Source organism: Mobula birostris, chromosome 25 (assembly GCF_030028105.1).
Source record: "Mobula birostris isolate sMobBir1 chromosome 25, sMobBir1.hap1, whole genome shotgun sequence".
NCBI lineage: Eukaryota > Metazoa > Chordata > Chondrichthyes > Myliobatiformes > Myliobatidae > Mobula > Mobula birostris.
In genome coordinates, this window is record NC_092394.1 from 48,433,389 (window position 1) to 48,448,902 (window position 15,514).

At 42.5% G+C, this 15,514-nt stretch overlaps 1 protein-coding gene across 1 annotated transcript in view; it reads left to right on the forward strand.

Moving 5' to 3' along the window:
• LOC140187649 (scavenger receptor cysteine-rich domain-containing group B protein) overlaps positions 1-10,213 on the forward strand; it is a 43,743-nt gene extending 33,530 nt beyond the window's left edge. Inside the window, exons 7-8 of the mRNA XM_072243170.1 lie at positions 2,945-3,034; positions 9,897-10,213. Coding sequence (XP_072099271.1) covers positions 2,945-3,034; positions 9,897-10,213 — 407 coding nt within the window. The remainder of the gene's footprint in view (positions 1-2,944; positions 3,035-9,896) is intronic.
• The last annotated feature ends 5,301 nt before the right edge of the window (positions 10,214-15,514 follow it).

The window sequence follows — 15,514 nt, forward strand, 5'->3', positions numbered from 1 at the left end:
CTTTCCCTTAGCAATAGCAACTATACTCACATCTGCCCCCTGACATTCTCTTATTTCTGGCAGACTGTTAGTGTCTTCCTGAGTAAAGACTGATGCAAAATACTTATTAAGTTCATTTACCATTTCTTTGTTCATATTGCTACCTCTCAAGCATCATTTTCTATTGGACCGATATCCACTCTCACTTATCTTTTTATATATCTGAAAAAAACTTTTGATATCCCCTTTGATATTATTGGTTAGCTTTCCTTCATTATTCATCTTTTCCTTTCTTATTGATTTTTAGTTGCCTTCTGTTGGTTTTTAAACATTTCCCAACCCTTGAAGTTCCTACTAGTTTTTGCTGTATTATATACCCTCTCTTTTGTTTTTATGCTGTCTTTGACTTCCCTCATCAGCCACAGATATGTCATCCTACCTTCAGAATACTTCTTTATCTGTGGGATGTATTTATTCTGCACCTTCCAAATTGCTCCCAGAAATTCAGTCACTCTTCTTCTGCTGTCATCCCTGCCAGTGTCCCCTTCCAACCAACTTTGGCCAGCTCCTCTCTCGTGCCTCTGTAATTCCATTTACTCCATTGTAATACCAATACATCTGACTTTAGCTTCTCCCTCTCAAACTGCAGCATGAATTCTATCATCATGATCACTATCTCCTTTGGGTTCCTTTACCTTAAGCTCCCTAATCAAATCAGGTTCATTACACAGCTCCTAATCCAGAATTGCCTTTCCCCTAAAAACCACAAGCTGCTCTAAAAAGCCATCTCGTAGGCATTCTACAATTCCGTCTCTTGGGATCCAGCACCAACCTGATTTTCCCAATGTACCTGCATATTGAAATCTCCAAAGACTATCATAACATTGCCCTTTTTGCATGAATTTTCTATCTCTCATTGTAATTTGTATCTCACATCCTGGCCCCTGTTCATGGGCCTGTATATAACTCCCATCAGGGCTTTTTTTGCCCCTGCTGTTTCTTAACTCTACCCAGAAAGATTCTTCATCTTCTGATCCTATGTCATCTCTTTCTAAGGATTTGATTTTCATTTTTTAGCAATACAGCAACCTACCCTCTCTGCTTACAAAACAATATGTCCTCTTGGATGTTAAACTCCCAGCTATGATCTCTAGTGATGCCCACTAGAGATCACTGGAGATGCACCTGCCAATCTCTAACTGTGCTCCAAGATCATCTACCTTATTCCGTAGACTGCATGCATTCAAATATTACATCTTCAGTTCTGTATTCATCACTCTTTTCGATTTTGCCCCCATGTCATCCTACTAAATGCAATTTTTCTCTATCATCTTCCTGTCCTTCCTCAAAGTCTCACTGCATCTACCTGTCTACCCACTGCCCCATCCTCAGCCCAATCATCCAGTTCCCACCTCGCTGCCAAGTTAGTTTAAACCCTCCCAAACAGCTCTATTAAACCTGCCCATGGAGATATTGGACCCCTCAGGTTCAGGTGTAAACTGCCCTTTTTGTACAGGTCATACCTTCCCCAGAAGAGATCCCAATGATCCAGAAATCTGAAACCCTGCCCCCTGAACCAATTCCTCAGCCATGCATCCATCTGCCAAATCATTCTATTCTTACCCTCACTGGCATGTGGCACAGACAGCAATCCCAAGATTACTACCCTAGAGGTCCTGTTTTTCAGCTTTCTACCTAACTCCCCATACACTCTTTTCAGTACCTCCTTCTTTTTACAGTATGCCATTAGTACCAATATGTACCACGACTACATTGGTACCAGAGCAGCATCAATGAAGAGAGGGAGGTATAACGAAGAAAGAAGAGAGGGGGTGAGCAAGACTGAGATGCAGCCATATAGAAGGACAGAGAGATTAAATATTCTGTAACGAACGGCAGATAATTGCTTTAAAAATCCAAAGCTACTTTGGAGCTAAAGAGAACCCTGTTGTCAACATCCCCAGAATTACTGCTAATCAGATACTCAATGAGCGCAGCCAGATAAATACAATGACTGGAAGAGCAAGTCGGAGAATAGAAATCACTCACTTCCTGATTACGCTAAGCCCTTCCACCATACATGGAGAACAACTCATGAATATCCTTCACTTTCTTAGATGAATGCAGCCTCAACAGAAAGCGAGATGCTTCACAACACTATCTGTAAAAAATAAAATCCATTTGATTGGTAGCCCATCCACCACTCTAAATAATTATTCTCTTGAACCTTACTGCACTGTAGCTACAGCATGGACAGACTACATAAGACACTGAAGCAAATCACCTGCAGTTCTCCGACAGCATCTTCCAAACCTGTGAGGTCTACCTGTGCGGTAACAGGTAGCAGGTACATAGGAATGCAATCGCTTGCAATTTCCTTCTAAGCTTCACACCACCCCAACAAGTGTATTTGCTCTTATCAGTTGAACAAATTATAGCAATACCACTGTGAATCTGTTTACAATTAAGACAAGATTTCCATGTTCAGCATGTGCTCTATTTTTCTTGCTGATGAACGCAGCAGGCCAGGCAGCATCTGTAGGAAGAGGTACAGTCGACGTTTCGGGCCGAGACCCTTCGTCAGGACTAACTGAAGGAAGAGCTAGTAAGAGATTTGAAGGATCCAAAGATCTCCCCCTCCCCCTCCCACTTTCAAATCTCTTACTAGCTCTTCCTTCAGTTAGTCCTGACGAAGGGTCTCAGCCCAAAACGTCGACTATACCTCTTCCTGGAGATGCTGCCTGGCCTGCTGCGTTCACCAGCAACTTTGATGTGTGTTACTTGAATTTCCAGCATCTGCAGAATCCCTTGTGTTTATGCTCTATTTTTCCGTTGTCTTAGGGTTTCCTTCAAAGAAGCACATGAATGACCAAAGATAGAATTCCCTTTTAATATTCCTGATGAATAAACATAACTTAACAGCACTTAAAGCTAAAATTATGTGTTGCCTGTTCTTGCGTTTTAGAATATAAAGCTTCTGAAGCAAGTGGTTCTGCTAAACAAGCACCAATAATTACCACTACAAGAACAACGGAAGTGTTAAAGGCTGCAGAAGGTGGGTACCCTATTACTAAATTTAACAAATAATCAGAAGTGTATGCAGTGTGAAATCAGCTTTTGAAATCACGGGGATGCTCTCAGCAGTCAGCCTTGATTTCAATGGTGTTGAACATCCAGTATCAGTATTGACTGAACTTCTGCTGCCAGACTGCTGGTTTTCACTGATATCATTATTCCTCGGTTGTGGGTCTCTATTGTTACGTACCCCATAACTGGGTTGCCAAACCAGCAGAAATGGATCACTCAGTTGGAGTCTGGATTACTAGAACTAAGAAAGTTTTATTAAAGAAACAAGCAACACAGTAGTCGAAAGGATAATAAATGCAACAGTTCAGCAATGATAAACACACATGTGCACAGAATTAAGATAACAGCATCAATCAAGCTCTATTGTTGTCTAGGGGTAAATGACCAGTTTCAAAGTGACACAAAGTCCAGTTCAATTTAGTTCAGTTCAGTTCGCAGTAATCGCTGCCATGGCGATGGACAGTGGGGGGGAAGGAGAGAGGGAGCAAAACGAATGAATATTCAAGGCTTCCACACAGACCTTCGCAGTCAGCTTTCGGGCGAGTCCTTTGTGATGTCATCTGAGGTCACCGACCGTGACCCCCTCCGTTTCCAGATACGACCATTTCTCTGCGGTGAACCTGGCACCCAGGCAAGGGTGGACACACACCAGGTTCCCGCCGATCGTGCCTTTCCACCCTGTGCGTCTATGGCCCAGTACTTCCCACAGACTTGTGAGAGACATACCGCTTCCAGGGTCTCGTTACCTCGGGTGTCGTGTGTGTGCTGCCTTAGCGAACCTGTCCCTTTTTATCCCCCTGCTGGGGTATCGCCTGTCCATCACTTCAAACAGTTCAGGGTTCAAAGGGGGAGCCGATCTTGACAGCTCTCCTTCCCTTCATTAACATCTCCAAATGCTGCTCCATTGTTTTCCTTATCTCTCTCTCTCCTGAAGATAGGTGGCAGACCAACTGCTGATCCCACTGGTGCCAGCCCAGGCCAGCTAACATCTTAATTTATGTGTATTCTCGTCACACTATGGATAATGCTTTTACTCTGCCTGCCATCAGTGTGTGTTACAGAGCTACTGGAAATCAATATCATAACTGGAAACCCATCTGTATCTCTTCTTGCATGTTTTTACACACTTGCACACTGCACATATCTTAGGGATTCAGGCTGCTGTTCTTCATTCGCTTACTGTTAAACCAATTACAAAAGTAAAGCTTTATAATCTTCGTCCAGTTTAGCCCATTGTTTGAAATATTAGGAAGTAAATAGTGGCATTTGAAGCCAATCTGATTCACTCCATGTAATATCAAGAAACGGCTGAAAGCACTGGATACTGCAAAAGCTATGAGCCCAGACAAAATCTCAGCAACAGTCCTGAAGGCTTGTACTCCAGAACTTGCCACGCCACTAGCCAAGGTGTTCCAGTGCAGTTACAACACCAGCGTCTACCCAGGAATGTGGAAAATTACCCAGGATGTCCTGTACACAAGAAACAGGTCAAGTCCAACCCAGCCAATTACCACCCTACTCCCAATCATCAGCAGAGTGATGGAAGGGGTCATCAACAGTGCTATCACGCAGCATTGACTAATATGACTATCATCCAGTAGCACTCAGATCTACGATAATGAAGTGCTTTGAGAGGTTGGTCATGGCTAGAATCAACCCCTACCTCAGCAAGGACCTGGGCCCACTGAAATTTGTCTAACACCACAAGAGGTCTACAGCAGCTGCAATCTCAATGGCTCTTCACGTGGCCTTAGAACTCCTGGACAATACAAACAAATATGTCAGGATGCTGTTTATTGACTATAGCTCAGAGTTTAACACAATCAATCCCACAGTCCTGGGCCTCTGTACCTCCCTCTGCAACTGGATCCTCGACTTCCTAACCAGAAGACCACAATCCATGTGGATTGGTAATAACATCTCCTCCTCAATGACGAGCAGCACCAGCACACCTAGGGATGTGTGCTTAGCCCACTGCTCTGCTCTTTCTACACCTGTGGCTCTGTGGCTAGGAATAGCTCAAATTCCATCTATAAATTTGTTGATAGTACAACCATTGTTGGCAGAATCTCAGATGGAGACAAGAGGGCGTACAGGAGTGAGATATAACAGCTAGTTGAGTGGTGGCAGCAACAATCTTGCACTTAACGTCAGTAAGACCAAAGGTCTGACTGTGGACTTCAGGAAGGGTAAGATGAGGGAATACAAATTGCCCTTATAGAGGGATCAGTTGAGGGAGTGAGCAATTTCAAGTTCCTAGGTGTCAATATCTCTGAGTATGAGGGGTGGGGGCTACTGCACAGGATAGAAAGAAGCTAGTAAAAAGTTGTAAAATCACTCAGCTCCATCATGGGTACTAGCCTCTGTAGTATCGATTCTACAAGGAGTGGTGCCTCAGAAAGGCAGCATCCATTATTAAGGACCCCCATCACCCAGGGCATACCCTCTTCTTATTGCTATCATAAAGAAGGAGGTACAGAAGCCTGAAAGGACACACTGAACCATTCAGAAACAGCTTTTTCCCTTCTGTCATCCAATTTCTAAATGGACATTGAATCCATGAAAACTACCTCACTTTTTAAAATTAATTCTGTTTTTGCACCATATTTAACTTAACTATTATATATAGATATGCTGTAACTGATTTATTTACTTTTTCTTTATTAATCATATGTTGCATTTTACTGCAGCCGCTAAGTTAACACATTTCACGACATGTGCCGGTGATATTAAACCTGATTCTGATTTTGATGTGATGATGTATCTCAGCAGGGCCAGGTAATTCATTTCAAGAAGGGAGTAAGGAGTTTTTAAAAGCAAAAAGGTAGTCAGAAAGCCCCATTATAGTCACTGATAGTCCCTCGAGGTATTTTGTTCTTTCACCACTCTCTACTCTCCATGTGCACATAGCAGGTTATCTGACTGGTGTTGGGTGCATGGGCATCGCTAAGTCAGTTGTGAACCTGCTGCTGTATCCTTCATGGAATTCATCCTGGTCCATTAACTCAACTGCAGGTTACTCATTCCATCCACAAGTGCCTCTCGATTTACAAATTGACTCTACAATCCCATAGCTAGTTTGGACAATATCCTTGATTTACAAATTTTTGCTGCAACAAAGTGTGCCATTGGCACACACTGTACCCAAAATACCAAAATGCATTTGCCCAAAACTTTTCAATTTGCAATGTTTTCAATAATGAACTGGAAGCAGGCCATAGCAGTTGAATATTCCAGGTCATTTAGCTGAATGTGAATTGGTGAACGAGGCTCTGGAATGAGGGGTTAACATTCCCAATCAATAAAGTCCCTGCCCTGTTAGCAATGAGAGAAGCCTTGTTGAAATCCTTATATCACAACTTTAAGTTGAGATTTCTGATGAAAATGAACACTGCATGAAGCTCAGTGGTCAACTAGTGATCCTGTCTCCAGGCCGATGTAATATTTTCCCTCTCTCCATAAAAATCTAAGCCCACAGGGAAGGATTCACTGATTCACAGTTAACTTACAGAAATTGATCTGCATATGAACTTCTGGAGGCCACACAATCATATGTCAATGAAGTAATGCAACAACTTGTTTATAGGCCTCAGTTTCCCACTGGAGTCCTCATTGCAGTGTTGGACTTATGAGGGGTACAATTTTCAGAGGTGAATATTTTTGAGGAAATCAATTTGGTACCAGAAGTTCCACTCATGCATTCAACACAATTATTCATAAGGTATGGAAATAGTGGGACATGTGGGTGTGCAGTAGAACAGTAAAACACACACACGGCTTTAGACCATCTGGACAATACAAACACCTTTGTCAGGGTACTGTTCATCAGCTATAGCTCAGCATTTAACACTGTTATTCCTACAATCCTGATGGAGAAGTTGCAGAACCTGGGCCTCTGTGCCTCCCTCTGCAATTGGATTCTCGACTTCCTAACCAGAAGACCGCAATCTGTGTGGATTGGTGATAACATATCCTCCTCACTGACGATCAACACTGATGCACCATAGCAATGTGTGCTTAGCCCACTGCTCTACTCTCTATTTACCCATGACTGTGTGGCTAGGCATAGCTCAAATACCATATATAAATTTGCTGACGATGCAACCATTTGTGGTAGAATCTCAGGTGGTGGCGAGAGGGCGTACAGGAGTGAGATATGCCAACTAGTGGAATGGTGCCGCAGCAACAACCTGGCACTCAATCTCAGTAGGACGAAAGAGCTGATTGTGGACTTCCAGAAGGGTAAGACGAAGGACACATACCAATCCTTCAGAAGTGGAGGGAATGAGCAGCTTGAAGTTCCTGGGTGTCAAGATCTCTGAGGATCTAACCTGGTCTCAACATGTCGATGCAGTTATAAAGAAGGCAGGAGAGTAGCTATACTTCATTAGGAGTTTGAAGAGATTTGGTGTGTCAACAAATACACTCAAAAACTTCTATAGTTGTACCGTGGAGAGCATTCTGACAGGCTGCATCACTGTCTGGTATGGAGGGGCTACTGCACAGGACCAAAAGAAGCTGCAGAAGGTTGTAAATCTAGGCAGCTCCATCTTGGGTACTAGCCTACAAAGTACCCAGGACATCTTCAAGGAGCGGTGTCTCAGAAAGGCAGTGTCCATTATTAAGGACCCTCAGCACCCAGGGCATGCCCTTTTCTCACTGTTGCCATCAGGTAGGAGGTACAGAAGCCTGAAGGCACACACTCAGCGATTCAGGAACAGCTTCTTCCCCTCTGCTATCTGATTCCTAAATGGACATTGAACCCTTGGATACTACCTCACTTTCTAAATATATATAGTATTTCTGTTTTTTTGCACAATTTTTAATCTATTCAATATACATATACTGTAATTGGTTTAGTTATTTATTATTATTATTACTTTATTTGTGTTTTTTCTTCTATATTATGTATTGTATTGTACTGCTGTTGCAAAGTTAACAAATTTCACGTCGCATGCCAGTGATAATAAACCTGATTCTGATTCTGATTCTGACTTCTCAGCCTTTCAAACCTTCTCCAAAAGGACAGCATAAACATTTTTTGCTTATGTGCATAAGGGTTAAATGCATTCCAATTGCCACCTGTTGAGATGAAGGTGCATTAAATAAGACTACCTTGTTTAGATGATATTGTTTGTTTGTTATGTGCTATGTCGTATGACATAGGTGATCAAGGTCTTTCCATGACCATGATTGTTTCTGGCAAATACTTCTACAGAAGTGGATTGCCATTACCTTCGCCTGGGCAGCGTTTCCACAAGACAGGTGACCCCAGCCATTCTCAATACTCTTCCGAGATTGTCTGTCTGGCATCAGTGGTCACATGACCAGGACGTGTGGCATGCACCGGCTACTCAGATGACCATCCACCTCCTGCTTCCGTGGCTTCACGTGACCCTGAGCGGAGAGGCGAAGCAGGTGCTACATCTTGCCCAAGGGTGACTTGTGGGCGACCGGAGGGGAGGAGTGCCTTACACATCCTTTGATAGAGATGTATCTCCACCCCACCACCCTTTAGATGATATAACCGGTCTTAAAAATCAATGGATTCATTGTCATCGGAACGTAATGCCACTTCTATTTATGTGAATCATAGTCATCAAATCATGTAATGATGATGATATCTGCTTCAGCACAGACTCAGCAGGCAGTGATCATTACTAACTCTCAAACCCAAGTTTGTTGCAAAGCTTCACTTTGTAATGACATTCTGCTGCTAAATGATTTATGTCAGTTCATAGGAGTGAGACGAATACATTCAAAGTCAGTACTTATAAACTACTTATCTCTGTGCATTATAAGTATGTTCTTCTCTGGATCCCAACCTTTCATTATGTAGCTAAAGCTCCAAGGAAGCTGTGATTTAATGCAAATCTATCAGGGCATTTCACTGTCTCCATGTTGAAAAGCAATATGTAAGTTAAAAAAAACGAACACAAATGGTTAATGGAAGTGTAACAACAAATCTGTTTCCTTCATTGCCTTGTGACCACCTTGTAAGTGGGCTTCAATGGCTGGACACAATGACATCCTTTCCCTCCATGCCTCTATCAGTGCCCTGTCTACTGTAATCCGGACCATTGTGCAAGTGTATCAATCTCCAGCGCAATGGCAGAAGGGGATGACCAGCTCCCACTTCCTCCAATCTTCCCTAAATCAGCTCAGTCTGAGCAACGTGAAGTGTCCAACCCCAGGGCATATCTGGGGGGCTGCTGGGGAAGAAGGATGGGATTGTTGAGTGGCATCAAGAATCGTAGGAGGGGCTCTTCCATAGGAGAGCCATCTGCTCTGGGATGTCGTGTCCTGCAGGAGAGTATTTTGCTGACATTATCATCAGTCCTTTCCAGGAAACAGCTAAGTGCTGATGTGTAGCATCTCCTTGTTCTCAGAGAAGGTCAGCATGTTCCCAGGTGGATCTCAATGTTAAATGAGGACAATGAGTGCCTTATTGAATTTCCTTTTTTCCCCCAGATGTAGAAAAATATGCATATATTCATGAGGAGGACTTATGTGAAGGTTGTGGCTTTGCTGCAGTTGCGTTTTTTTCCTGACCTTTCATCTCAAATTTAATTTCGTATTTATTTTACAAATACAGCATTTTCATAAAATTTATGGAAATTATTCATGTAAAAGCTGGGCTCTGCAAAGCCGGTGCAAATTGATTGCATTTTGTAGGAATTACAATTAATTATATACATTATTCCACAAAAGGTATGCAGATTTAACTAGATATTCATTTCACAGCATGCTATGAGCCCTGTCTCCTGTAAGGGTTAGAGAGTCATCTCTTGGTGTCATTTGGTCTGACTTTTCTTTCTGCTGTCCTATAGAGTCGCAAATCCGACTTGTGAATGGACGTCACCGATGCGAGGGACGGGTGGAGATCTTCCTGAGGTCGCAGTGGGGGACGGTTTGCGATGATGCCTGGGACTTAAGGGCTGCTAAAGTGGTCTGTAGGCAGCTTGGTTGTGGCAACGCTCTGGCTGCTAAAGTGGAAGCGTATTTCGGGCAGGGCACCGGCACCATTCACCTTGACAACTTAAAGTGCAGTGGCCATGAGAGTTTGCTTGTCCAGTGCTCACACATCGGCTGGGATGTCCACAACTGTGACCACAGGGAAGATGCTAGTGTGATGTGCACTCTATGAACGTTCCCATTACAAGTGCCTGCCTTTAGCAGTTGGGAAGGGGGCACACTGAATATATGTAAATCTATAAATGTGTAAATAATTCAAAACTACCAAACCAAAAGGTCCAAATAATGTGCACTTTATATCTTTCAATTATTATCTCCTGTCACAGATTTACTTCCCAAATTTACGAAAGGTAACTATTTGCCTCCCCTGCACATGCTGATGGGGAAAGAACAATTGAGGGATGCTCATACTGTTTCTGAAGGGGATAAGTAAAGGATGTAACCCTTGGCATACTTCCTTCATTTCTGTCTGAATAAAATTACACGTAAGTAGTTAACTCTGGAAGGAAAAAATTAGTAGACTGATTCTGGAAATCCGGAACTCTCTCACACATAAAGCTCGGTAGATTCAAAATTTCAGAACTGAGATACCGATCAGTTTTGATAAGACAAGGATGCTGAAGGTTCGGAGGTTGATTGGGTTTAAGATATAGATCATCCAGGATCTAAGTGAAAGGTAGGACTGACTTGAAGGGTGAACCATTGTCTCCTGCTGTTCATGTATTATTATCAAAATACATACGTGTCACCATATTCAACTCCGAGATTCATTTTCCAGTGGCATTCTCAGCAAATCTATAGAATAGTAACTATAACAAGATCAACAAAAAATCATCCACGGGGCAGAAGATAACAAACTGGGCAAATACAAATATAAATAAATAGCAATAAATAATAGGGACATGAGATAAGAAGATAAAGATTCCTTAAAGTGGGATCATTGGGTATGGAAACATGTGAATGGATGGGTAAATGAGTGTAGTTATCCCCTTTTGTTCAAGAACCTCATGTTTGTGGGGTAGCAATTATTCTTGAACCTAGTGGTGCGAGTCCTGAGGCTCTTGTGCCCTGTTGTGTTCCTGAACTAAGGAGTATCTTGTCGGGCAGCAAGTGTCTGTTGTCGGCTGCCATTGTTGAAAATCAAAACAAAAACTACGAATGCTGGGAATCTGAACTAAAAATAGAAAATTCTAGAAACACTCGGCAGGCCTGACAGCACCTCTAGAGAGAGGAACACAATTAACATTTCAGGCGGAAGAGGAAATGAAGAGTCTTCAACCCAAAATGTTAACTCTCTGCTTTCCCCACAGATGATACTTGACCCAATGAATGTTTTGTTCACTGTATTTGGTTGAGGCCTTCAGCTCTGCTGCTGCATCATGAGCCAATCATGCAGACCAAGTGAACTGTCGCAACAAGAAAGGGCAGGAAACTTATCAGAACCACCCAAGTATAAATAGAGGAAAACTAATAACATGGAAGGAGGGTGTTATCAGCTAAAATTAGCTAGCATTTTACTCAGAATAATATAGCTTCTCACTCATTCATCTCAAAGTTGCATCACTGGTCCAAAATGTGATCACCTACCTGATCTCAATCTGCAAGGAGACTTTAATAACCTGTAACTAACGAAGGTAAATGTCTGCAAGGATTCCTGATATTGTCCTGTTGGAGTGTGAGCAAATGATGGAGTCATACTCAGGATGTACTCACTACCCCAGCTCAGAGACAGGGAGAGAGCAGTTCGGTCAAATGAAACAGGCCGACCTTAGTTAATGCCTGCAGCTCCTTACCCCGAAATGAGTCAGCATCTGTGGTTCTCAAAGGGTTCTATAAAAAGCACTTAGCTTCTGAAGCCGTCTGTTCCTTTATGTGCCTGCTTTCTCAAACACTAGGAAACCGAAGCTTCCATTAAACTCTGCAACAAACATTAAACACTGCAACTTCCTTTTGTCTCCTCAACAACTATTAAAGTTTGCAAACTCCATTAAACACTGTAACAAGCATGAAGAGAAAGGTGGACAGACCAGAGTTTTACCTTGGTGCATATGAAAAAGATCTTTTCTGGTGGATGTGCATTCATTGCCAGTTGCCAGGACATTTCTTGATAAATATTTATATATTCATGAAGGACATGTACTGTAGTTATGAAAGGCAGTGATATGCAGTGAAGCAGAACCACTCATACACCTTGCCAGTCCTTTTCTTTGCTCCTGATTATACAAATATATCATGAAATATATGCTATAAGAACACAACTATAAACCACAACCTGGGATGCCAAGTCAGGAATGGAGCAGCCTGTAGGCAGTCTGTCTGTGAATGTCTAGGATAGAGGCAGCAAAACTCTTTTCTACAAAGGGAAGTGGGAGAGACTAATTGTGTTATTGGCTGAGTTCACAAGGCGCGGTTTATCTCCGACGAACGGCATTGTGGAAAAATAGCCTAGAGAATGGAAATAAGGCTTTAACTGTGGGCAGCACAAAGAAAAACGCATAGATGTTTTTCCCAAATGCAATTATGCTAGTGGTTGCAGTTAGTACCCATAATTAGTAGTTACGGTCAGTGAGTCCAGTTAAGAATGATAGTTATTAAGTTTAATTTGTGTTTTTGATTGTTCTATAATGATTGTGATTCTTTTCAGATTTTGGAGTTGCTATATTAGTGATGTTTCACAGTGGATAGAATAGGAAGTAACCTGCATTTCTTATCCTAGCCCGGAGAATGTCTTAACACTCATGATTTTAGAGTTGTTATAGCCAATGATAACTCTCCAAATGCATTTACTATGAATAATTATTACAAGTGCAGCCCATGGTAAAGACCCATGTTCGTAGATGAATGGAAGGATAATATTGACGTTTGGTAATATTCTTGGCAACGCTGGACTGAGTGCTGAATGCTGGTGTGGATTCGAGATGAACTCTGTGATTTGCTTGGTTGGTTTGCCAAGTGTTAGCTGAGCAGAGAGCAGAAGGTCATAAGAAATAGAAGCAGGATGAGGCATTTGGTCCCTCCTTCTCACTGCACAGCTGATCTATTGCCCACTGCTCATTTTCCTGTGCTAACCTCCCATTGGGCCATTCCCTTGACATTAGGAAATCACACTAAAACCTATTTTTTTTTACAGTTGATGTCCATTGTGCAAATGTTCCTTCTTTGCTGGTAGAATTTAATGAGAGGATAGCTAGGGAATTAATTGAGACTTGCCTTTACTTCCGAGGACTGATAGAATCCTTCCAAAAAAGACCACAATTGCTGCCCACCATCCTGTTCTTCTGTGTGAAGTACATCGCTGGCACCCCCTGGCTGATGTGCAGGTGCCACTGATAAGGCAGATCAAATCTCAGAATCACACTATTACTGAAAGGCAGTATTTTTGAATAAATGGAACTGTGAGGAGAATGGAGTTAGTGTGGGTCGCTCATGATGTAAATGGGTTATGCATTGAAAGATCTTGTGACAGGTGACATACAGTATACACAAGTGGTAAACCCAGGCTTTCACAGTGATTGGATTGAATTTTGATTTGGGTAACTTATAAATCACTGACTGAGTTGATTCAAAGAATAGTTTATTTGATGTATTTGATCAGCCTGAAGTTCCTTGGGGCCTTGGGGCATTAAAATCAAGCTCAGTTGCAAGAAGAACAATTGGGCAGCCTCTCTGCAGCATGCACTGAAAAGTAAACACTGGAACTCTAGCTTAGCATTTCCGAATACAGCTCTTCCTTTGTCTTCAACTTTGTGAAACACGCATGGTTCACAAATCACTGTGATAAGGGGCTCTTGCTCCATGATTCCTAATCTGTGGTTTCATTATTGCCACAGTGCTATATCTTATATTTCTCTTCGTAAGCATTCTCCATTCCAGATACTACTTCAGACTTCTTACTGTAGGGAACAGTGGTAGCTGCGAGCTTGGTAATATGAAGAGTGCACTTGATTCCAGAAATCATCTTGGTTTATGTTGACAATGCAGTCACTATTGCTGCGTGAATATGTATTTTGTATACTGTGTGCTTTTGTTTACTGTATTTCAAACTTACACCAAATAAATGTGAAAAAGTTCTGAACTGCTTTGATGGAAACTGAACTTCTATTTATTGGTTCCCCGTAACTTTATTGCCTAATTACAATTCCCTCTTTCAAGATGATGTCTTTGACAAAGCATTTCATAAGGACTCCAGAGTTTATGTCCAGTGTCACAGTGGGCAGTGCTGCAACTCCCAACACTTTAAAGTTAAAAGCCTTTTATTGAATATTGTTCAATACTTGTTTCCATGCTCAACATTGGTTGATAGAGGAACCATAATTGCAAGGGCATGGAAGGCATCTCAAGGTCAAAGTCGAGTTTATTGTCATGTGCACAAGGACTTGTACAGGTGGCATAGCAGCACAACGCTTTACCATACCAACAACCTGGGTTCATTACCCCCCACTGTCTGTAAAGAATATCTACATTCTACCTGTGATTATGTGGATTTACTCCGGATGCTCCGCTTTCCTCCCATATTCCAAAGACTTATTGGTGTGACAAGAATACACATAGATAAGATGTTAGCTGTCCTGTGTGATCAGCAGTTGGTCTGCCACCTGTCTTCAGGAGAGAGAGAGAGAGATAAGGAAAACAATGGAGCAGCATTTGGAGATGTGTAATGAAGGGGAAGGAGAGCTGTCAAGAGCAGCTCCCCCTTTGAACCCTGAACTGTTTGAAGTGATGGACAGGCGATACCCCAGCAGGGGGATAAAAAGGGACAGGTTCGCTAAGGCAAGACACACACGACACCACGAGGTAACGAGACCCTGGAAGCGGTGCCCCCCCGCAAGTCGGCGGGAGTCATTTTGGAAGGCTGGTTGCGGAACCAAGCCATAGATGCACAGGGTGGAAAGGTACGATCAGCGGGAACCCGGTGTGTGTCCACCCTTGCTTGGGTGCCAGGTTCACTGCAGAGGATCGACCGCATCTGGAGGAGGGGTCACAGTCGGTGACCTCAGGTGACATCACAAAGGACTCGCCCGAAAGCTGCTTGTGAGCAATATCGCAGGTCTGTGTGTGGAAGCTGTTTTGAATGATCATTTGTTCTTGTTCTCTCTCTCCTTCCCCCCACATTGTCCATCGCCATGGCAATGATTACTGCGAACTGAACTGAACTTTGCGTCACTTTGAAACTGGTCATTTACCCCTAGACAACGATAGAGCTTGATTGATCCTGTTATCTTAATTCTGTGTACATGTGTTTATCATTGCTGAACTGTTGCATTTGTTATCCTTTTGATTAGAAGTACGGTATTGCTTGTTTCTTTAATAAAACTTTCTTAGTTCTAGTAATCCAGACTCCAACTGAGTGATCCATTTCTGCTGGTTTGGCAACCCAGTTACGGGGTACGTAACATAAGTGGGGTTCTCGTCCGCGATTTTGAATGCTAAATTTGGGACGGAGTAAATTGATTGGGTCAAAATTCCCGAAAGA